The sequence below is a fragment of the Lactuca saligna genome, chromosome 9, assembly GCF_052625555.1.
Source record: "Lactuca saligna cultivar CGN05327 chromosome 9, ASM5262555v1, whole genome shotgun sequence".
Lineage (NCBI taxonomy): Eukaryota > Viridiplantae > Streptophyta > Magnoliopsida > Asterales > Asteraceae > Lactuca > Lactuca saligna.
Window position 1 is genome coordinate 89,548,129 of NC_136425.1, and position 23,631 is coordinate 89,571,759.

Consider the following 23,631-nt stretch of genomic DNA (forward strand, 5'->3'; position numbering starts at 1 on the left):
AGCTTGACATCTATCGGACCGCAGTTGAAAAGTCAAAATACACCACTCCGGAACTCAATTATGAAATTATAAGAAGGATCACTTGGTTAGAAAGTGTCAGGAAGTTTTGGTGGATCCTAATCAAGCATCTCCATCTTGATAAGTGATAAAAGTTAAAGAGGTCACTTAGGGGGAAATTGTTAGAACACTGAAAGTGACCCTCTTGAACTTTCTTGGAACCGCAACGAACTTACTACCGCAATGAAAGCTTCTACCACAGTCATCCGAAGTCAGAAGACAACAAGTTTTTGTACTTAGTCTATTTTGTCTTTTCTTTACACTCTCTATTGTACAGTATGTCTTGCATGGCTACTTCTAGAGAGTTATCTTTTGTAATTCTTGAGTCTCTAGAAATAGAGCTCACTTGTTCTGAATCAAACACGCATCTTAAAAGTATATTTACTACTTATCTCAGCAATTCTCTCTTCTCTTACTTCTCACTATCTTATCTAATCACGATCTCTCTTTGGAGCAAGTCAGCTATGACTTAATCACTAAGTTTGATCACATCTATTAACTTGGTTTGAATGCATTCATCGTTATGAATCAACTTATGTGTATACTTGATATAACTTTATAAACTGTTGTCTTTTTCTATTCTTTAGTTTCCACAACTAATACTCTAACTATCTAATATTAATATTATTGTTGAGCTTATAGATCCTTGAGATTAACTATTCCGCAATATACTTGTTCTAACCTTTTGTTCAGGTATCTAAAGGTTTTCTCTCAACAATATGTAACATTAAAAGTATAATATTACTAAATGTATAAGACAAGTCAGTCGAACCGCTAGTACGCCTCATTCACAAAGCCGATCTATAAGGAGAGTATAAGAAAATTGCTTATAAAATGATTGTTGAATGGGTGTCCACTCTCACCCACCGCTTCCTTGATTCATCGAGGGCCGTTAGCCGAACGGATTTGATAGGACAGATTAATTCTTGATAATAAGTATAATGAATTATAAAGTAACCCATGAAATTACACAATGCACTTTATAATTCGTTAGTGGAGCACGTGTAATTAACTGGCACACAAATAGATACGAATAAAGAGTGGCAATGGTTGTCTCAAAAATTATCATTGATTAATGGAGCACGTGTGGCTAATTGATATATTGAAATGAGATGATAAATGACATTGAGAGTATCAAGCTAATTTGCATGGTTATTCACATCTTTCTTGCAATCCTCAGTATCCCTGTCACAAATGGAAGAGCATAATCGAGTTTAAACATGCCATTGAAAAATTCAATGAATCTCAAAAGATCTAGGAATTTCATTTAAAAACCAAATTCATTCAAATTTCGTTTTTCAATGGTGAAATTGATAAATTATCATTTACATACCTTTATATAATTTACAATTAGATTACATCATCCCTTTTCTAAGTAGTGAATTACTTAGTTGGATCCTAGCCTTGATATTTCATTTTGGCCGCCTATAAGAAACACTATAATGATGCCATAACAGTTGAGTGCATCATGGTGGCAACAATGACTCTAGAATTGCAAAGGTCTATGAGGATTACTAGACATATGAGATGAAAAATGACCTTATGGAGAAAGACCACAAGGATCACGTCAAGAAAAGTACGAAGTGGTAACGTCCCTCATTTCTAGCAAGATGAACGAGGGAGAGTCTATTAGTATCTACATTCAGAGAATGCAATGATATGTGGACATGCTCATCAAGCTAAATGTGAATTTTGATGAAGAGTTAGCAATCGACATAGTGTTGAACACTTTATATAGTCGTTATGATCAATTCATATTGACCTATCATTTAAACAACAATGAAACTACTTTAACTCGGTAACACAACCTCCTTCGAACAACTGAAGTAGGAATGAAGGGAAAAATTATTACCTCCACTCCTTCTAGTGCTCCTGTTCTGGCCATAGGTCAAGGGAAATGGAAAAAGAGGAAAGGCCCTCCCAAGGAAAAATGGAAGGGAAAGTCCCAAGCTAAGTCGTCAAGTACAAGACTGATAGCTTCATTTTATTTACTTCTTTTTATAGTTTTTTTAGCACATTTCATTCGTATTTTAGTTAATTTCAATGCATAATTTACTTTTTGTTATTTTATGATCATTTCGGGTACTTTCTAGTTTCTTCATCATTATTGCAAATTTTTTGGAGACTAGCGGAGTGGGATTTTTAGGAGGCGATTGGACTTGAAGGGCAATGGGGATTTCGTGCTTGATGGCTATGGAGGTGATTCATGGAGTGGACTTGTCAAGTGCTTGAAGGCTTAGAAGAATTAAGCTTTAAATTTGAAAGACGCGTGAGAATTCTTGAGTGTACAACATCGATGTTTGGGAGTTTACGGAAGCTTTGAGTGATTTGGAGAGGCAAATTATACTCAAATTGAAGAAATATTGAAGAAAAATAAGCTAGAAGCTTATTGGACTCGAACTGGGCCAATGAACTAGTTGTAGGGGCCCAAGACTTGAAGAATCCCAAAAATCTATTGCAGTCACGCAGCCCACTTAAGATTCCCCACAGCCCACATGGATTCCTGACAAGGGCAAATTCGGGATTTTGTCCAAAGCTCTTTATTGTGGAGGTTGGTGTGCCCCTTCAGCCTTATCTTGGATGTCCGATTTTGACACTTTCTCTCTGGAGTTTGGAGCACTTTTGAAGGCCAAGAACACCTCAAGAACATCTTCTTTTCACATCTTGATTATTGTAAAATGTTTGGTACAATCTTCTTTAACTTTGTTTACTTGAGTTTAGCCATTCTTGGCTAAACAAATTTTGGTTGACTTTTGTTGAATCCTTTCAACTTTTGTTGAATATTGAAGAATCCATGAACTTGTGTTTGAATTTTTATGAAAATGTTTTGTGTTTTAACATCTTATCACTACTTGTATGTTTTTATTCATGAGTTTAAATGTGTTTGTGGTGATTAGTTGGCTAATTTCTTGATTAAGTAAAGGATCTTCAAATTAGCAAGCAACAAGTGATTCTTGTGTTAGTTTTACTTCACAAAGACATAAAAACATTTTCTCCAACATGGTAGTGGAAGATTTTGACTCCTCTTGGATTTGGTGACTTTTTGATTCTTAATGCTAGTTGATTTTCACTAATTACATGCTTATTGGAATTAGTGACTTTGACTAAGGAAATTGTTATGAGCTTCTCTAACCATTTCAACAATTAAGAAACATCTAGGTAATCTCAAGCTCCTTGGATTACTATTGCCAAATTAAGGAATTAAAACAAGTATTTCATCATTGGATTCTAATGACATGTTCATCAATAAAGTCAAAGTGAGGAAACCTTAAGTCAACCATCTCTCCCTTATTGATTTTACATCAAATCTTGTTTTTTCTTTAAATCATAGTTTAATTCTAGTTTGTTTCAAGTATTTCAAAACACCAACCCCCCCCCCCCCCATTTTGAATTTATTGTCATTTAGCAAGTATTTGTACAAAGACATCTTTCATAGAGTTATTTAATTGAACCAATCTCCGTGGATTTGATCCCTTTACCACTATACACTATTTTTGTGTAAAAGATTTAGGGTTATTAATTTTGTTGGTCTCGACAACCACCAAAGACCCACAGGAAAACCCAGTTCGGATGCTCCCCCTCTCTCTTATCCCAAAGATGCGACTTGCTTCTACTGCAATGACAAAGGAATTGGAAATAAAGTTTCCCAAAATACTTGCAGGATATCAAGGATGGCAAGGTGACGCCAACCTTGGCAGGTACTTACACTATCTTTTCTAATAACTTATCATATTATTGTTCTTGGGTCCTTGATACAGGATGTGGATTTCACATTTGTTCTGATTTGTAGGGGCTAAAAAGAAGATAGTATGTGGAGCATGGAATGACGAACTTAATCATGGGGAATAGTCAATCTTCACCTATCACCATGATTGGAGTTTATGGCTTAGTGCTTAGTAGTGGGTTAGGATTAGATTGATTAATTCTTGCTACTCTTCAGAGATGACACGAAACATCATTTCTTTTCATGCATTGTTTAAATAAGGTTTTAGATATTCTTTTAATGATGAAAATGGTTCTAGTTCTTCTTATAAAAATGGTTTTTTTAAGCTTTACCTTGTAGAAAATTTAGGTAATAGTTTTTTTCCAATTGATTCGTCTAATGGTATAGACAAAGCATTCTTGTGGAATTGTCATCTTGGACACACTAACAAGAAATGCATCACTCAACTCCAAAAGGATGGAGTGTTGGAATCATTTGACTTATGTTCAGATGATACATGTGATTCTTGTTTATTGGGAAAGATAACAAAGTCACATTTCACTGGTTCTAATGAAAGAGGTGAAGGATTGTTGGATCTCATACATACATATGTGTGTGGGCCTTTCAGATCCACCACAAGGGATGCAAATTGATTTTATATGACTTTTACTGATGATTATAGCAGATATGGCCATATCTACTTAATCAAGCATAAGTCAAAAACCTTTGAAAATTTCAAAGAGTTTAAACATGAAGTCGAGAATCAATTTGGCAGGAAGATTAATATGCTTAGATTCGATAGAGGCACTAACTATCTTAGTATCGAGCTCCACAACTACCTCAAGGAATGTAGAATAGTTTCACAACTGAAACCTCTTAGGACACCATAACTTAATGGTATGGCTAAGAGGCATAATCGAACGTTGTTGGACATGGTTCATTCCATGATGAGTCGAGCCTCTCTTCCAATCTCATTCTAGCGGTATGCCTTAGAGACCGTCACACACATTTTTAATCTTGTCCCAACTAAGAAGGTTGCCAAAACACCTCACGAGATGTGGACCAGAAAGGTTCCCTTGTTAGCACATATCAAGGTTTAGGGATGTGAAGCTTTAGTTAGAAGAGAGACTCACAAAAAGCTTGAACTTCGAAGTAAGAGACGTATTTTTATCAGCTATCCACAGATGTCCTTTGGATGTTTTTTCTACAGACCTAGTGAGAACTTGATCTTTGTAGCACGAAGAGGAGTCTTTCACAAGAGAGATATGATATGTAAAGAGGATAGTGGGAGTACAATTGAACTTGAAGAGATTTAATAATTAAATGATGAAAGGGCCTCTAAAGATGCTAGGGCTCAACCTGAGGAAGAAATTCTAGTTGAACCAATTGACGAGCCATTACCTCTTAGGCGTTCCAATAGAGTTAGAATGCCACTCAAGTTCTATGGTTTCCATATTACTACAAATGGTGATATGTTTATCAGTGATAGTACACTTGTAAATTTCGATGAACCTTCTAACTACAAGGATGCAATGACAGGCCCTGAGGCTGCTAATTAGCAAGAGCCAATGGATAATGAGATAAAGTCCATGTATGATAACCAAGTTTCGAATTTGGTTGATAGTGTACCAGGTCGTAAGATAGTTTGGTACAAATAGATCTTCAAGAAGAAGACCGACATGGATGAAAAAGTACCCACTTTCAAGGCTCGACTGGTTGTGAAAGGCTTTACTCAAACCCTAGGGGTGGACTATGATGAGACCTTTTCACCAGTAGCTAAGATAAAATCTACTAGGGTAATGCTAGCCATAGTCGTGTTTCACAACTATAAAACTTGGCAGATGGATGTCAAAACCACTTCCTTAATAGGAAGTTGGCTATGGATGTTTATATGAGTCAGCCAGAGGTTTTGTGGATGGATAGTATCCAAATAGAGTGTGTAAGCTTCAGAAATAAATCTATGGATTCAAAACAAGTTTCTCATAGATGGAATATTTTCTTTGACAAAAAGGACAAAGAGTTTGGCTTCTCCAGAAGTGAAGATGAATATTGTGTATATGTCAAATCTAGTATGAGTATAGTAACCTTGATGGAATTGTATGTTGATGACATATTTCTTTTTGGGAAACAACATTCCAACTTTGAAAGAGGTAAGTCTTGGCTTGGAAAATGTTTCACTATGAAGGAGCTAGGAGAGGTTGTTTATATTCTAGAGATAAGGATTTTGAGAGATAGAGGTAAAAGGAAAATTGGAATTAGTCAAAGTACATACCTGGAAAAGGTGCTAAAGCATTTTAGTATGGAAAATTCCAAGAAAAGGGAACTGCCTATCTAAAGTAATACCAAACTAAGTAAGACTCAAACCCCGAGTACTGATGCAGAGATAACAAAAATGAGTAGATTTCCATATGCTTCTGTTGTTGGATCTATCATGTATGCTATGAAATGTACTCGCCCTGATGTGGTTTTTTCTTTCAGCATGGTCAGTCGTTATCAGGTAAATCCAGGCAGAGCTTACTGGATAGTAGTTAAGAATATTCTCAAGTATATGGGATGAACTAAGGACTGGGTCCTTGTGCTTGGTGGCAGGGATACATTGAGACTAACTGGGTTTAGTGACGCCAGCTTTAAGACACACAAAGACAATTTTTGTTCTCAATCTAGCTAGATGTTACATTAAATGGAGGAGCAGTAACCTGGAAAAGTTCAAAACAGGAGACGGTGGCTGATTCTATCTATGAATCAGACTACATAGTAGTGAGCGAAGCATCAAATGAGGCTATTTGGTTGAAAAACTTCATCGAAGACCTTGGAGTTGCTCCAACCATTAAGGATCTAACGGAGATTTTTTTTGATAATGAAGGGGCGGTTGCCTTAACAAAGGAACCAAGAGATCATGGCAGATCGAGACATATCGATAGAAAATACTATTTCATTAGACATAGAGTAGAAGAAGGTCACCTCGTGGTGAAGACAGTATCATCGGAAGAAAATCCTACAGATCCCCTCACAAAGGGTCTAAGTAGGGTCAAGCATATTCAGCATGCTAGGATCATTGGTCTGAAAGATAATATTAGTTTTAGTAATTTATAGTTAATTTTGAAACTTGTAACAAAATAAATGTAATTAACTTTTGGTGATTAAAAAATGGAGATTGATTTATTAGTTGGATTATTGTCGTATGTCTATTGTTTATTTTGTGTCTCATTTTGCATATGTTACTTCCCGAATAATTGGATTATACAAACATCCACAGTCAATCATACTTTTGTAAGTAAGTAGTGAAACAAGACTTTCATGAATTGAATTGTAGATTGTCTAATGGGATTTAGACATGGCAATAGTGTTGCTGCAATATTCATGAGTACATTGAAATGGAGATTTAAGTATTAGATTAACCCATGATCAGAGAATTTCTTCATGGAATTTATCACGAGTAGTTATGAGACAATAATATCTTATAATCTTTGAACGGAGATATACGAGTTGTAGTTAACAAATTGGTTGTGCATTGATGATACATAAACACATCAGTAACTTGATGTTATAAAACGTATTGTTGTGCATGATTTGATGAGTAAAAAACGCAAGCATATAAGTCAAAGTTTATATATTCCTTTTGCCTTAACGGGAAAAGCGATATCTTTGGGCCCCTTGGTGATTTGGTGTTGACTTATAGTGTTGGGCATGGCCAGGAATAAATTGATGTGTTCGATTAGTAGTTGTTTATCACTACAAATAAAAATTGAGAAACAAAGTATTGGACAATAAGATTGATTTTGTTACATGTCTCATATTTAAATGATATCTTGCAGAATAGAGGATTACATGAGCACTTATCTAAGGATACGTAACTGATTGGGTCAGATTTCAACAACGGCTTTTGGTAGCTACAATTTGCTAATCAATTTGGAAGACTATACTAGCAGTTATAATTGTTAGACTTATCCAAGTGGGAGACTGTTAGATTAAGTATCTAAGCCCATAACTATAATTGGTATAATCTTGAATTGACAGTAGCACAAACCTTTTGGGTTGCCTTTAAAGCTAACAATTGGAATAGATTATTTTGAAGAGAGAGAGAGAGAGAGAGAGAGAGAGAGAGAATGATTTATTATTTATTTAATCAATTGGAATATATAATTTGTTAATATATTATGAGAATAATATATTAATTAGATATTATGATATTTGATTAATAATTAATCAAAAATTTATAGAATTAGTTTTTGAATTAATTAGATTAATTTATAGTGCAGGGGCTATTTGGTAATTTATTAATAGGTGAGGAAAAGGCTCTAGAACCTCCTTGAAAGAGGTTGGATGAAAACTTCTAAGGAGAGCCTAGGATTTTCATCCAAGGGCTCTTTAATAGAGGCCTATGGGTTGCTTGACCACCAAGCAAAGAGATTAGGGTTTCCTCCTTAAATCCTAGCTTTGGTTCTAAGCTACCTCAACTATATAAAGAACCTTAGGCTTCACAAATTCAGCGCTCCTAACACTAGAAGATTTACGGTCGTAATTCTCCTTCTCCCTTTCTATATTCATTAGATGCTAGTCTCGGCTACCAAAGTTTTGAAGAAGAAGGATTTAAGATTGTTAATGGTAACAATCTTAATGTTAGTTTTCTTGTCTTATGAATTAGCTTATTCATAGGAAAGTTTTTGTATGTTGGTGTTTATAGTATGTTGCTAATATGTCACACCCCCGAACCACAACGACGGAAACGTTCGAGGGTGGATGACGTCATTTTATAGTAGACAAAATTGCAAAAATAGTCCCTGGGGTTTGTCAATTTTTGTGGGTAAGGTCCAAAAAAAAAATTATTAGTAAAAAAGATCCCTATTTTATGGTTTTGTTGCGGTTTTGGTCCCAACCTCGTTAAGTTTAACAGCGTGGCTGTTAACTTTTGACAAATGATGGATTTACCCCTGGGACCATTTATGCAGTTTTATCTTTTTACCAAACCACCAGGACCAATTATGCAATTTTTCTTTTTCATTTTATTGAATTATTATATATTAATTATTTTAATTACTTTTTTCTTGTTGTATATTTTTTTTGGGTTATTATATCTTAATAAATATTATTTTTAATCTATTATATTTATATATTAATAAATATTATTTTTAATCTATTATATTTATATATTAATAAATATTATTTTTTTGTTATTAACTTTTTTAATTATTTTTTTAAATTTATTCTTTATTGCATTAATTCTTTTTTATTGGATTATTATATATTAATAAATATTATTTTTAACATATAATATTTATCTATTAGTAAGTGCTAGTTTTTTGGATTATTAAATTCATTTAATTAATTTTTTAAATTTCTTTTTATTTCGTTAATTCTTTTGATTGGATTATTATATATTAATAAATATTATTTTTAATATATTATCATTATATATTAATAAACATTAATTTTATTATTATTATTTTTTAATTGATTTATTTTTTAATTTTCTTCTTTATTGTATTAGTTCTTTTTATTGGATTATTATATATTAAAAATATTATTTTTAGCATATAATATTTATCTATTAGTAAGTGTTACTTCATTGGATTATTAATTTCATTTAATTATTTTTTTTATTTTTTTATTGAGTTAGTTCTTTTTATTGGATTATTAATTTAAATTTATTATTTTTATTTGTAATAAATAACATTTATTTATTTGTTTTTATTTTTATTTAATTTCTTTCTTTATTGTTTTAATTAAAAATACTAAACACTCTGAGTCAGCTCCTCCATTCGTTGCATTTTACCACCTTGCATCGTCGTATCATCTCGTTGGAAATCATCGATCATCGACTACATTCAGCCATTCTCGATGAAAACTACACCAGTTGACAACCCACAGAATGTAAAATAAACCCCAGAAAACATACTTCCTCCATCCGACCATTCATTACAGATACCACATCGATGACGACAATGTTAGGTTGAGGGTTTTCAAACCACCATAGCCACTATAGGTGGCGACAAAGTTGTAAAACTCGTTATTCGGTACTCGTTTGGCCGACCGCCGTGTAGCAAATACTTAAATTTGGTAATTCATGTAGAAATATTTTTAGGGAAATTATATATGTCAAAATCATAACTTTATTGAAATAAAATAACAAATTTAGATATATGTGAATACACAAAAACTAAAATACACACGATGATCTCCCTTCGTGAATAATTACTGAACTTATATAGGGAAATCTGCGAAAAAGTCCCAATATTTTAGGCCAGTTTATGATTTAGTCCCAAATTAAATTTTGTTTACAAAAAAGGACAGATTACCGGCTAAAACTTCAGATTAGCCCTTCGTGGCCGGTTTCACAAATTTAGCCGGTATCTCGTCTTTTTTCGTTAATTAATCCAAATTTTGGGGCTTTTTCATTAATTAATCAAAATTTTAGGGCTTTTTCATTATTTATTACCAATAAACCAAAATATTTGGACTTTTTTTGAAGATTACCTTTAAACTAATATATATTATATTATATGATCTAATTTAATATGTACTATTCCATATCTTCTTTCTTATGCTCTTCTAGGCTCACTGTGTGTTTTTATCGGTGTCGTCAAACCCAACAACAAAAATCTCACTCACAAGCCTCGTTAACTCCATCAAATTTCCAAAATTATATATTCACAACTCTATGATCATCTTTCAATCTCCAAAAAAAAGAATGGAGAAAATCCTTGTTGATTACGTGGATGTCCCCATTATCTAACCATGACTTAAACCGTGGTTCCAACACTTGGATGTTCCGATTACCTAACCATGACTTGAACCCATACACTAATGGCGTTGTCCAATGTGCTGTTAACAATAGAAGACGAATCTCACATGTTTAACCACTGATACATTGGCTCAAGTCTTACTTGACCCTTGTTTCCTTACAACACTATAAAAGCCCCAACATAAGATGAATCCCACATGGTTCATCATTTATTGGTTTTTTTTGTCAAAAAGTAAAGCATTTTGGAAGCCCCAAATAGACTAAAACGTAATAATGACAATTATTGTAATATCACACCAATTGTCATTATGACTTAAACGTAACATCACAACAATTGTCATTATTACATTTTAGTCTATTTGCGGCTTCCAGAATGCATTAGTTTTTGGCAAGACAAAAACCAATAAATGATGAAGTTTTTGATAAAGATCGGAACACAATCTTATTGATGGATCCAAGAGCTCCTTCTCGTCCCAAGCCTTTTTCTCCTCAATCTTCTTCCAAAAAATGCACTACAATATGCAATATTATCCCCTATTTCTCTCCTACAAGCATATAGCTTAATTAGGGTTTCTCTCAGAGTGTTAAGATGACAAGGGAGGCGGAAATGAAGGCTTAAGGTCCTTTAAATAGGACACAACCCCTGGAAATTAGGGTTTTCAAACTCAGCTCCAACTCGTCGAGTTGGGGTCCTCCAACTCGTCGAGTAGACTCTAGAAATTACACGACCATTAACACTCTCTACTCGGTGAGTTGGGGCCTCTAACTCGTCAAGTGGATAAGACAACAAGAATACAAATTAATTAAATATTATACCTAGGAGTCGGGATGTTACACCTATTGTAAGGAAACAAGGGTCAAGTAAGACTTTAGCCAAGGTATCAGTGGTTAAATCATGTGGGATTTGTATTTTATTGTTAATAAAACTATGGACAATGCCATTAGTGTATAGGTTTGAAATAAGGTTCGAGTCATGGTTAGGTAATAGGAACATCCGAGTGTTGGAACCGTAGCTCGTAGGTATACCAAATTAATATTTTAATAGTTTATGATGGATAGCTTGTTGACATTTTTTTTTTTTAAAATTAGAGTTAACATTCTTCATGGTTTTCAGTACATAATATCGAGTTGGTTTTTTTTTACCTATGTTGTGTTTTTTAAGCTTAATGGTTCATTCTTCATGGTTTTTAAGCCCTATTGTAAGGAAACAAGGGTTATGTAAGACTTGAGCCAAGGTATTAGTGGTTAAACCATGTGGGATTCGTATTTTGTTGTGAACAACACTATGGACAATGTGAATAGTGTATGGGTTCGAAGTAGGATTCAATTCATGGTTAGCTAATAGGAACATCCATGTGTTGGAACCACGGTTTAAGACATGGTTAGGTAATAGGGACATCCACGTAATCAACAAGGATTTTCTCCATTCTTTATTTGGAGATTGAAAGATGATCATAGAGTTGTGAATATATAATTTTGGAAAATTGATGGAGTTAACGAGGCTTGTGAGTGAGATTTTTGTTGTTGGGTTTGACGACACCGATAAAAACACACGGTGAGCCTAGAAGAGCATAAGAAAGAAGATATGGAATAGTACATATTAAATTAGATCATATAATATATATTAGTTTAAAGGTAATCTTCAGAAAAGTCCAAATATTTTGGTTTATTGGTAATAAATAATGAAAAAACCCTAAAATTTTGATTAATTAATGAAAAAGCCCCAAAATTTGGATTAATTAACGAAAAAAGACGAGATACCGGCTAAATCTGTGAATCCGGCCACGAAGGGTTAATCCGAAGTTTTAGCCGGTAATCTGTCCTTTTTTGTAAACAAAATTTAATATGGGACTAAATCGTAAATTGGGCTAAAATATTGGGACTTTTTCGCAGATTTCCCAACTTATATATATATATATATATATATATATATATATATATATATATATATATATATACATATATATATATATATAGTAACAGAGTTGCAGACGACCTAATAGTGGTTTATTGTGACTGAGTAATGGTGGTGGTGTTATCCAAAATATGTTATCTTCTAAATATTTAAAATACATTAGAGAATGTGAGGTGGGTATGACTTTTTGGTATTTTTATTTGAAATAATAAATAAAGAAATTTAAAAAAAAATAAAAACAATTAATAAAAATATTATTTATTATAAATAAAAATAATAAATTTAAATTAATAATCTAATAAAAAGAACTAATGCAATAAAAAAAATTTAAAATTAATTAAAGAAAAATAATAATTGAATAAATTAACACTTACTAACAGATAAATATTATATGCTAAAAATAATATTTGTTTAATATATAATAATCCAATAAAAAAGAATTAATGCAAAAAAGAAGAAATTAAAAAAATTATTAATAAAAGAGTAATATTTATTAATATATAAATATAATATATTAAAAATAATATTTATTAATATATAATAATCCAATCAAAACAAATAACAAAATAAAAAAAATTAAAAAATTAATTAAATGAATTTAATAATCTAATAAAGTAACACTTACTAATAGATAAATATAATATTATATGTTAAAAATAATATTTATTAATATATATAATAATCCAACAAAAAAGAACTAATGCAATAAAAAAGAAATTCAAAAAAATATTTAAAAAAATTAATAATAAAAAAAGTAATATTTATTAATATATAAGTATAATATATTAAAAATAATATTTATTAATATATAATAAATCAATAAAAAAATAATACAATAAGTAAAAAGTTAAAAAGAAAAAAGTAATTTAATTATTTAATATTTCAATGAAAAAGAATAGTTGCATAATTGGTCCTTGTAGATTGGTAAAAAGATAAAATTGCAGAAATAGCCCCAGGGGTAAATCCATCATTTGCCAAAAGTTAACAGTCGTGCTGTTAAACTTAACGAAGTAAGAACCAAAACCACAACAAAACCATCAATTAGGGACATTATCTGCTAATAAACTTTTTTTTTGGATCTTACCCGCAGAAATTAACAAACCACAGGGACCATTTTTGCAATTTTGTCTTTTATAGTATCATAACAGTTGAATATAAATGAAACATAGCAACCCAAGCATCATGCATTAAGAATACAAACTTACATCGTTTATATACTGTATTTGTTCATAAGTTACAAAAAAGTGACAGAAAAGTAAAATTCCACAATGCATCATCACTTGATCTCAAAAAGGGTTGATTATCTGTTACTGGTTCCTTGAGAATACAAGTGATTTTGAAAAGCATCAACATTGAACGTTAGTGAGTTCATAAGCATATTTGTATGAAAAGATTTGTTAACTGCTTTGTTTGAAAATGGTTTGTATCTTTCCAAAACAAAACTGATTTTTTCTATAAAACTGAATTCTAGGTCTTACACCAAAGACTAAAAATGTATGTATACATGCACTTTGTTTGTTTTCCTTGTAATTGTAAAATGTATATTCCCAGAAAATTAAATATTTTATGATGTATGAAAACTGTATTCTTAAACCCTAACACCGAAATGTAAACAGTCGTGTACTGAAAAAATTATGTACTAATATATTATTGTTAATCCTTAAGCGAGTTATTATAACCATGCTTTATGTGATTGTTATGCCTGTACAACGTTCTTCAGGCATCGGAATTGGTAAGATATTTATCACCCTAGACTGGTCTGTCTAGCTGTAGCGAACAGCTCAGATGTGAGGTTGTCAATCTTTGTATAGATCTATACACGACTATCTCGCTCCACCTCCAGGAACTACGACTCCATTTTCTTGTATCATGAAATAATTACATTATTGGAAATTTATGACATGAGTTTTATGACATGCAAATTATACCATGAATAATTTGCCTTGTATATTTTTGTGTAAACTATTTATATAAATTTTATATAAATATCTATTTTTAAGATTGTTAAAAGCATAATATTCTTGGGTTTGAAATCATCAAAACAGTGACGACTAAAATACGACCATTTTTACTAGAAAATTTATTTTTAGCAAAAATTCGTAGTTTTGTACATATATTTTTCAGATTGAAATTTCGTAACACAAAATACTATAATTTTGTCAACTTTACCATATAGATCACGATTTTTACAAAAACCATATGATGACTTTAAAATTTTTATACTTATACGAATTTTTAATGGGAAATCCGCGAAAAAGTCCCAATATTTTAGCCCAATTTACGATTTAGTCCCATATTAAATTTTGTTTACAAAAAAGGACAGATTACCGGCTAAAACTTCGGATTAACCCTTCGTGGCCGGTTTCACAGATTTAGCCGGTATTTCGTCTTTTTTCGTTAATTAATCCAAATTTTTGGGCTTTTTCATTAATTAATCAAAATTTTAGGGTTTTTTCATTATTTATTACCAATAAACCAAAATATTTGGACTTTTCTGAAGATTACCTTTAAACTAATATATATTATATGATCTAATTTAATATGTACTATTCCATATCTTCTTTCTTATGCTCTTCTAGGCTCACCGTGTGTTTTTATCGGTGTCGTCAAACCCAACAACAAAAATCTCACTCACAAGCCTCGTTAACTCCATCAATTTTCCAAAATTATATATTCACAACTCTATGATCATCTTTCAATCTCCAAATAAAGAATGGAGAAAATCCTTGTTGATTACGTGGATGTCCCTATTACCTAACCATGTCTTAAACCGTGGTTCCAACACATGGATGTTCCTATTAGCTAACCATGAATTGAATCCTACTTCGAACCCATACACTATTCACATTGTCCATAGTGTTGTTCACAACAAAATACGAATCCCACATGGTTTAACCACTAATACCTTGGCTCAAGTCTTACATAACCCTTGTTTCCTTACAATAGGGCTTAAAAACCATGAAGAATGAACCATTAAGCTTAAAAAACACAACATAGGTAAAAAAAAACCAACTCGATATTATGTACTGAAAACCATGAAGAATGTTAACTCTAATTTTAAAAAAAAAAATGTCAACAAGCTATCCATCATAAACTATTAAAATATTAATTTGGTATACCTACGAGCTACGGTTCCAACACTCGGATGTTCCTATTACCTAACCATGACTCGAACCTTATTTCGAACCTATACACTAATGGCATTGTCCATAGTTTTATTAACAATAAAATACAAATCCCACATGATTTAACCACTGATACCTTGGCTAAAGTCTTACTTGACCCTTGTTTCCTTACAATAGGTGTAACATCCCGACTCCTAGGTATAATATTTAATTAATTTGTATTCTTGTTGTCTTATCCACTTGACGAGTTAGAGGCCCCAACTCACCGAGTAGAGAGTGTTAATGGTCGTGTAATTTCTAGAGTCTACTCGACGAGTTGGAGCTGAGTTTGAAAACCCTAATTTCCAGGGGTTGTGTCCTATTTAAAGGACCTTAAGCCTTCATTTCCGCCTCCCTTGTCATCTTAACACTCTGAGAGAAACCCTAATTAAGCTATATGCTTGTAGGAGAGAAATAGGGGATAATATTGCATATTGTAGTGCATTTTTTGGAAGAAGATTGAGGAGAAAAAGGCTTGGGACGAGAAGGAGCTCTTGGATCCATCAATAAGATTGTGTTCCGATCTTTATCAAAAACTTCATCATTTATTGGTTTTTGTCTTGCCAAAAACTAATGCATTCTGGAAGCCGCAAATAGACTAAAATGTAATAATGACAATTGTTGTGATGTTACGTTTAAGTCATAATGACAATTGGTGTGATATTACAATAATTGTCATTATTACGTTTTAGTCTATTTGGGGCTTCCAAAATGCTTTACTTTTTGACAAAAAAAACCAATAAATGATGAACCATGTGGGATTCATCTTATGTTGGGGCTTTTATAGTGTTGTAAGGAAACAAGGGTCAAGTAAGACTTGAGCCAATGTATCAGTGGTTAAACATGTGAGATTCGTCTTCTATTGTTAACAGCACATTGGACAACGCCATTAGTGTATGGGTTCAAGTCATGGTTAGGTAATCGGAACATCCAAGTGTTGGAACCACGGTTTAAGTCATGGTTAGATAATGGGGACATCCACGTAATCAACAAGGATTTTCTCCATTCTTTTTTTTGGAGATTGAAAGATGATCATAGAGTTGTGAATATATAATTTTGGAAATTTGATGGAGTTAACGAGGCTTGTGAGTGAGATTTTTGTTGTTGGGTTTGACGACACCGATAAAAACACACAGTGAGCCTAGAAGAGCATAAGAAAGAAGATATGGAATAATACATATTAAATTAGATCATATAATATAATATATATTAGTTTAAAGGTAATCTTCAAAAAAAGTCCAAATATTTTGGTTTATTGGTAATAAATAATGAAAAATCCCTAAAATTTTGATTAATTAATGAAAAAGCCCCAAAATTTGGATTAATTAACGAAAAAAGACGAGATACCGGCTAAATTTGTGAAACCGGCCACGAAGTCCTTTTTTGTAAACAAAATTTAATTTGGGACTAAATCATAAACTGACCTAAAATATTGTGACTTTTTCGTAGATTTCCCATTTTTAATTTGTAAAAGTGAGACATGTAAGTATACAAAGATCAAACATATTTGGATATATATATATATATATATATATATATATATATATATATATATATATGTATATATATATGTGTGTGTGTGTATGTGTGTATGTGTATGTATGTATGTATGTATGTATGTAGGTATGTATGTATGTATGTTTTTGTAATATTTGTGTGTTTCAACCCACAAACACGATTTTTGTGAAATAAGATGGTGATATCCACATAAATCACGATTTTTTGGTAGTAAGCAAGTGATAACTACTTGTTACACAAGAAATTGTTCCATATTCAAACAATTAAACATAGTGCATGAAAATGTCCAAAGGACAAACACATCTTGGTTATGTAACAGCTTACAAATCACAATTTTAAGGTATAAATATATGGTGGTTTCAACATTTGATGTACCTATAGTTTGATAAACATGTTGATGCATAGAAACATCCATTGGGTAAACGTAATTTGACTTGTATTCACCCCCCCCCCCCCCCTAAAAGCATGTAAAACTCGATAAATTGGGGGTATGAAGCTCACCTTGATGATTTTTGTGTGTTGTAGGAAGGAAAAGATGAGTGGTTTCGAGCCTAGCCTTGTGTCCAAGCTTGAAGAACTTCTCGAAAATGCAAGTGTTCTAAGGATCTAACACACGAAAAGTGGGTGTGTAAACATGATGAACTAACATAAAAATGCATAGAAACACTATGGTATCTCAAAAATGCTTACCAATTTCTATGAATTTCTTGAAGAAAAGCACTCCTTGAAAACCCTTGCTTGATTTTTACAGAAAAAATAGGAGAGAAATAAAGTTGTAGTGAAGCAAAGATGGTGAGAGTGGGGATAACCCACTCTACGGCCGCAAGTTATTAACGAGGGAAGGATAGGACTTTTCCTTGATACATGATGGTCTCTTAAGGGTCTTGCATGGGAGTATGAAGTATTAATGCATGCATAGTCTAGATGTTTGGAGGGTAAAAGATAGTAAAGCTTTGAGGTGGCACCACTAAGTCAACTTTGGGTCTTGTGTCGAGCCAAAACAAAAAGGGGGTTTTCAGTTTTTACGGTGGCCGAAAATAGCCTCCACTCACAAAATGCTTTTGGTATTTGGAGATATGAGTTCCTGGGTTTTATATGGCCCAATAAGAAGGGTTTTAGGCCAAGGGTTATTTGGGCCGAGAATTTCTAAGTAAATACCCAAATTTTGGTTTTTTTGTTTAGCTATTAAGTCAAACTTAAGCTTATAAGAGGTTATTACAACTCGATTCTTAGTGTATGCATATATGTACTCATATAACATTGTCATTTTTGAATTGCCATAATCTATTTTAACATGGTTACATAGATAAATTGTTTGTACATGAATAAAATCTCGACCATAATTTTGCTAGTTGTGACATAATATGTGAAAGACATAGACCAAACTAGGTTGCATATGTACTAATCAATTTAATTGTTTTGACTGTTTTTCCGCTTAAGGCATTGTAATTGCAACTTATATTCCCCATCATGTACATCCATTCATTAAGTATTTAATCTAAAAATATTTTTATTCATTAAACCATTAAGACATCATATTTGCATGCATGCTATATTTTCTTAGTGGTTAAGAACTCAACATGAATATCACATAAGAAAGTTGTGGTTTTTTCCATTAAGACGTTCTTACCTTTGTTCAATATTTTGATCATAACTTTTGTACCGTTTCTCCAAATGTAATGAATCATGTGTCCATGGAAATTAGATATAATTTCCCATAACATTTGTCTCTGATTATTTTCTCTAAATCGGCCTCTTTTCTCTGCTATTCGATCTACATGATGCAGACAGTGAGCTGTTTGAATTTTGTGTTATTAAACATAAGCTTAATGATGATGGTTGAGCTTCCACCTAGCCATTAAGTCACAAACAAGCATATTAACCGGACATGCACACACTCGGGTCGCTACATGATGGTGGTCTAATGGTGGTTACATGGTGGTCTTGCGGCGGTTGAAGATCGACAGAAAAGAATGGTAAAAATACTTATAACCCTCCTGTGTATCCTTCGTCTTCCCGCCACCTCTTCCTTCTTCCTTTTTTCGGCAACCACCCGCATACAAACTCTAGCCATCTCTCTCTCTCTCTCTCTCTCTCTCTCTCTCTCTCTCACACTTTTTTTCTTATTTTTTTCTCTATTCTCTTGGTTTGACATTCAACAAAATGAAAATTGATCAAATGTTTGTATGTATAAAGGTATGCAAGGTGTCATGGGTGGTGGTTGGGTGCAAGTTTTGAAGCCTTGCATGGCTGCCTCCTTCTAGAGTATCTCTCTCTTAACTTACCCTACATTCTTTGGTAGTTGAAATTTACAAGCAAAAGAGTAAAGACTTTTAGTAAATAGATTTTCATATTTGATTTGATTTGTATAATAATAAACTAATATATTTATTTATAATTGCTGAAAATAATTATTTTATTATAATTATTTACTCGATTAAAATACGTCGAAACTCGACGAACAGAAGAATGGACGTTACGGTATAATTATGGTAATATTTAAATATTGATGACGTAACATTACGGTACTAATAATATTACTAGATAATTTATAATAATTGGAAATTTAAATATCGAAAATGTTGGTGTTACACGTTGAGGTCGAGCATATAAACGTTGCTAAAGTCATAGCCGGGACATGGTGGATACCTAATATTTCTTGTTGGGTTCACTCCCCTCAATGTCAGGGTCATTACCTTATCAATTATACATTTGAGCACCATACGATAAAATACATCGAGATACACATCCACTTTGTCAGAGATAAAGTCTCCACATGATAGATTCGAGTTTTGCACGTACCCTCTGACTTTTCAATATGCCAACATCATCATCTTCAGAAAGAGGCTTCCATCCTCTCTGGTTGTAGATTTTCGTTTTAGCTTGATCATTGATCTTCACAGGGGATATATATAGTGTTGTATATTTTCTATTATTTAGACCCTTAGCCATTTTGTAATGTAATATGTATAGCCCCGTGTAACTTTTTTTGGGTATTTATTTTTCCATTAATAAAGACTATTATTATTGAAAATATTAAACCTAATATATTTTATCTTTTAAGTTATATGATAAATCGATTGATGACTAGTGAATATGCAAGTGTTAAATGTTTGTATTCTCGGTATTTACTCACTCACCTTTGAACGAATTGTGGGATTTCAAACTACTGGATTCGAACTAATTTGGGTTATTATCAGGAAAATACGTTATGCCAACGCTTCGTATTTAACCAGAAAAACACCGTCATAAAACCTCGTTTTCTTGCAGTGCCAGATACTTGAAACTTTTATGAAAACCAATGTTGCTAAAGAGTTTGAACCCTTCTGAGTCAAAATGCTTCCAAATATACTTACAAATGGGGCCATGGTATTTAACGTATTTACTTTTATTACCCAAAAATAGAATAATCTAACAAAAGTAGACCAAATTTATTACATCCATTTCATTCCAACCAACTCATTCTCTCCAGCTACTAACTCTCCTCTAATCCTATTCACTCCCATTCTTCAACTTCGCCCAAAAAAACCCTCATTTTCATGAAAACATGGAGCTCTTTTCTTCTTCAAGTAAACCAAACAACCGTTCTATTTCTAAGCCATTCGATTTTCTCAAAAGCAAAGCCGAAGAATCATCAAAATCGCTACCCCTTTTGAGCTTTCTTCCTCTTGAACCATGCAACCTCGAGGGGAACTCAAGTTCATGCAACAAAGTTGAAGACGATGAAGATGTTACTGTAGCATTGCATATAGGGCTTCCTAATAATATAACTGAGAAGCTTGTTCTTGTTGATGAAACTGATGTTGTTCATAACAATGATAACAAGATGATGGAAAATATGCCACTTAATGTTGAATACTGGATACCTAGTCGTGATCAAATACTCGCCGGCTTCACTCACTTCTCTTGCCATATATGCAAAAAAACCTTCAATCGATATAACAATCTTCAGGTGACGCCAACTTTTCCCTACACTATTTTATTTTAAAATATGTTTTAACATTTTTATTGCATGCCGAATGATGATATTGCATAACTAAAGATTCTTTTCGTGTGTTTTAACGTCCTAAACGTCCTAAACTATGTACAGAGTTTTTTTTATTTATATATCTCGCATAGAGGGTATATTAAAACATATCATTTATTCGATGATACCTTAAGTAATTAACGATATTTTACAGTGAGTTTTAACCTCGAAAGGCCCTGAACTAGTAGAGAATTTGACGCGTTTAATTTGATAATAATTTAGTCAGAGTGTATCACGACATACAATTAATTTGTTGATTACAAAAGTACAAGAAATATTTGTTTTAACCTAATTGTTACCACAAACTGTCAATATTGATTGATATATAAAATTTTATTGACAAATTAAGTCAAAGTAAGAATTAGCAACATTGTGAGTAAAATATTGTCATAGTTTCTTATATATCTGTTTATCTGTTATACTAAACTTTTATTTAAGTGGGGTTATAGACTTATAATCCAATTGAAAAGGAAAAATTAAGGAGTGGTCAACACCCACATGTGACGCTAATTCTTTTTCACATTTCATTATGTATATTTAATTTCCTTTTTTTTTTTTCATATAAAGCTTTTGACAAGACATAGTGAAATATTTAAATATTGTTATACTTGCTTAATGGACACATTTTTAATTTCCCTACATGCTCATTTGTCCCATAGAGTCTCTACATATTACTTTCTTGTAGTTCAAGCGGTATTTTATTTATTTATGTATATAGAATAGCAAAATCTTATTTATTATATATGAATATAGTAATAGTAATACACATACACAACTTATAATAATTGGTAGATGCACATGTGGGGTCATGGGTCGGAATACAGAAAAGGAGCAGAGTCGTTGAGGGGAACACAACCACGGGTGATGATAGGAGTCCCTTGCTATTGTTGCGAAGATGAATGCAAGAACAACATTAATCATCCAAGGTCAAAGCCTCTTAAAGACTTTAGGACACTCCAAACACATTACAAAAGGAAACATGGGACAAAACATTTTTCATGTCGAAAGTGTGGAAAGAGTTTTGCTGTAAAAGGTGATTGGCGTACACATGAAAAGAATTGTGGCAAACGGTGGTTGTGTGTTTGTGGTTCTGATTTCAAGCATAAGAGATCACTTAAAGACCATATTATGTCGTTTGGTGTTGGACATGCTCCATCTCCACCATCTTTTCGTGCAATAGATCTACAGGAGCCTATAGTTGAAAGTTGAGAATGATTTATAATGATTATTTGGTTGTTATATATATAAAAAGTCACGTTAGTTATGGTTTACAATGTTACATTTGGAATCTTGAGATGTGATTACGAATATGGTGATAGTTATCTTTTAGACATTTCAAAAGAATTCATATAAGTAATGGAGAACGAATATATTTGGTAAAATATATGTTTAATAGTTATAACTTTTTGATTAGTTTTCTATTTTGAATAATTGTTTTATTATTATGAATTGTACATTTTGTATCATATATAATAAATAGATTATTTAATAATCCAACAAAATATAAACAAAAGTGATGATGGATCAATTTAACCTTAACTAGTAATAAAAAGTTGCTCATGGTAAAACATTATCTAACTAACCAAGTCATATATTTTAACATCTTTAAATTGATATGATGAAAATAAGATGATTAAAATTCTAAGATCGTGCATTAAAGCAATTTCAACTAAGTTGGGCCAAGCTACCGAAAATGCTGAAACCCAAGTTAACGGGCTCTTGGAACTAACTACCAAACCCATATAATAGACATGTTTGTTCCATTTGGTTTTAAATTTTATAGGACATTTGGTTTGCAAAAATATCTTTTAGTAAAGAATCGGTTAGTAATGGATAAAGAAAAAAGATTCGAAGACATGTGAGTTTTTAGTTTATGACTTTAGAGTATAATTGTAGAGTATCTTTAAGAAATATAATTTTTGAGAGTTGTTAGTTGAATTAACTATTTAGATTAGATCAGTAACATACTTACTGTAACTCTTTATTATGATCAGTAACGTCTTTTAACACCCAAATCATTGTTTTTGTTATTTTTTTTTATTTCGCATGTCTAATCAATTTTTAATATCATAACAAATAGTATCAGAGCCAAACCATAAATATTTAAACAATTTTTTCATATAACGGTTCATGATTTGACAAATTCTAGACAAATTATTCTACTTTTGTAAATTTCAAAATATGGAGGGATTATTTTTTTATTGTCGATTTATTGTTCATCTATTTATTTATTTATTTATTTATTTTGTTGTATCGGATCTGAAAAATCAACATTTTAGTCTACTATTCTTTGCCTTAGCCCAATTTGATCTAGTCCAAAATCTTCGTTAATGCTCATCCTCCATTTCTTAGGCCATTACTGTTCATGAATAAATTTTGAGCCCAAATTAATTATCTCATCCGCTTCTCGACTCCGCTTTCTAGTTTATACTATCTTGGAAATTCACAATCGACGAGATTTGTTTTCATTTATTCGTTCACGACATATGCTTTGGTCATTCACAC

The 23,631-nt window shown here is 32.1% G+C and overlaps 1 protein-coding gene across 1 annotated transcript; it reads left to right on the forward strand.

The window, feature by feature from the left end:
* The first annotated feature begins 20,646 nt into the window (after positions 1-20,646).
* TT1 (C2H2 and C2HC zinc fingers superfamily protein) lies at positions 20,647-22,335 on the forward strand. Its single transcript, XM_078974841.1, has 2 exons — positions 20,647-21,051; positions 21,919-22,335. The coding sequence occupies exons 1-2, from the start codon at positions 20,647-20,649 to the stop codon at positions 22,333-22,335; spliced, it is 822 nt and encodes a 273-aa protein (XP_078830967.1).
* The last annotated feature ends 1,296 nt before the right edge of the window (positions 22,336-23,631 follow it).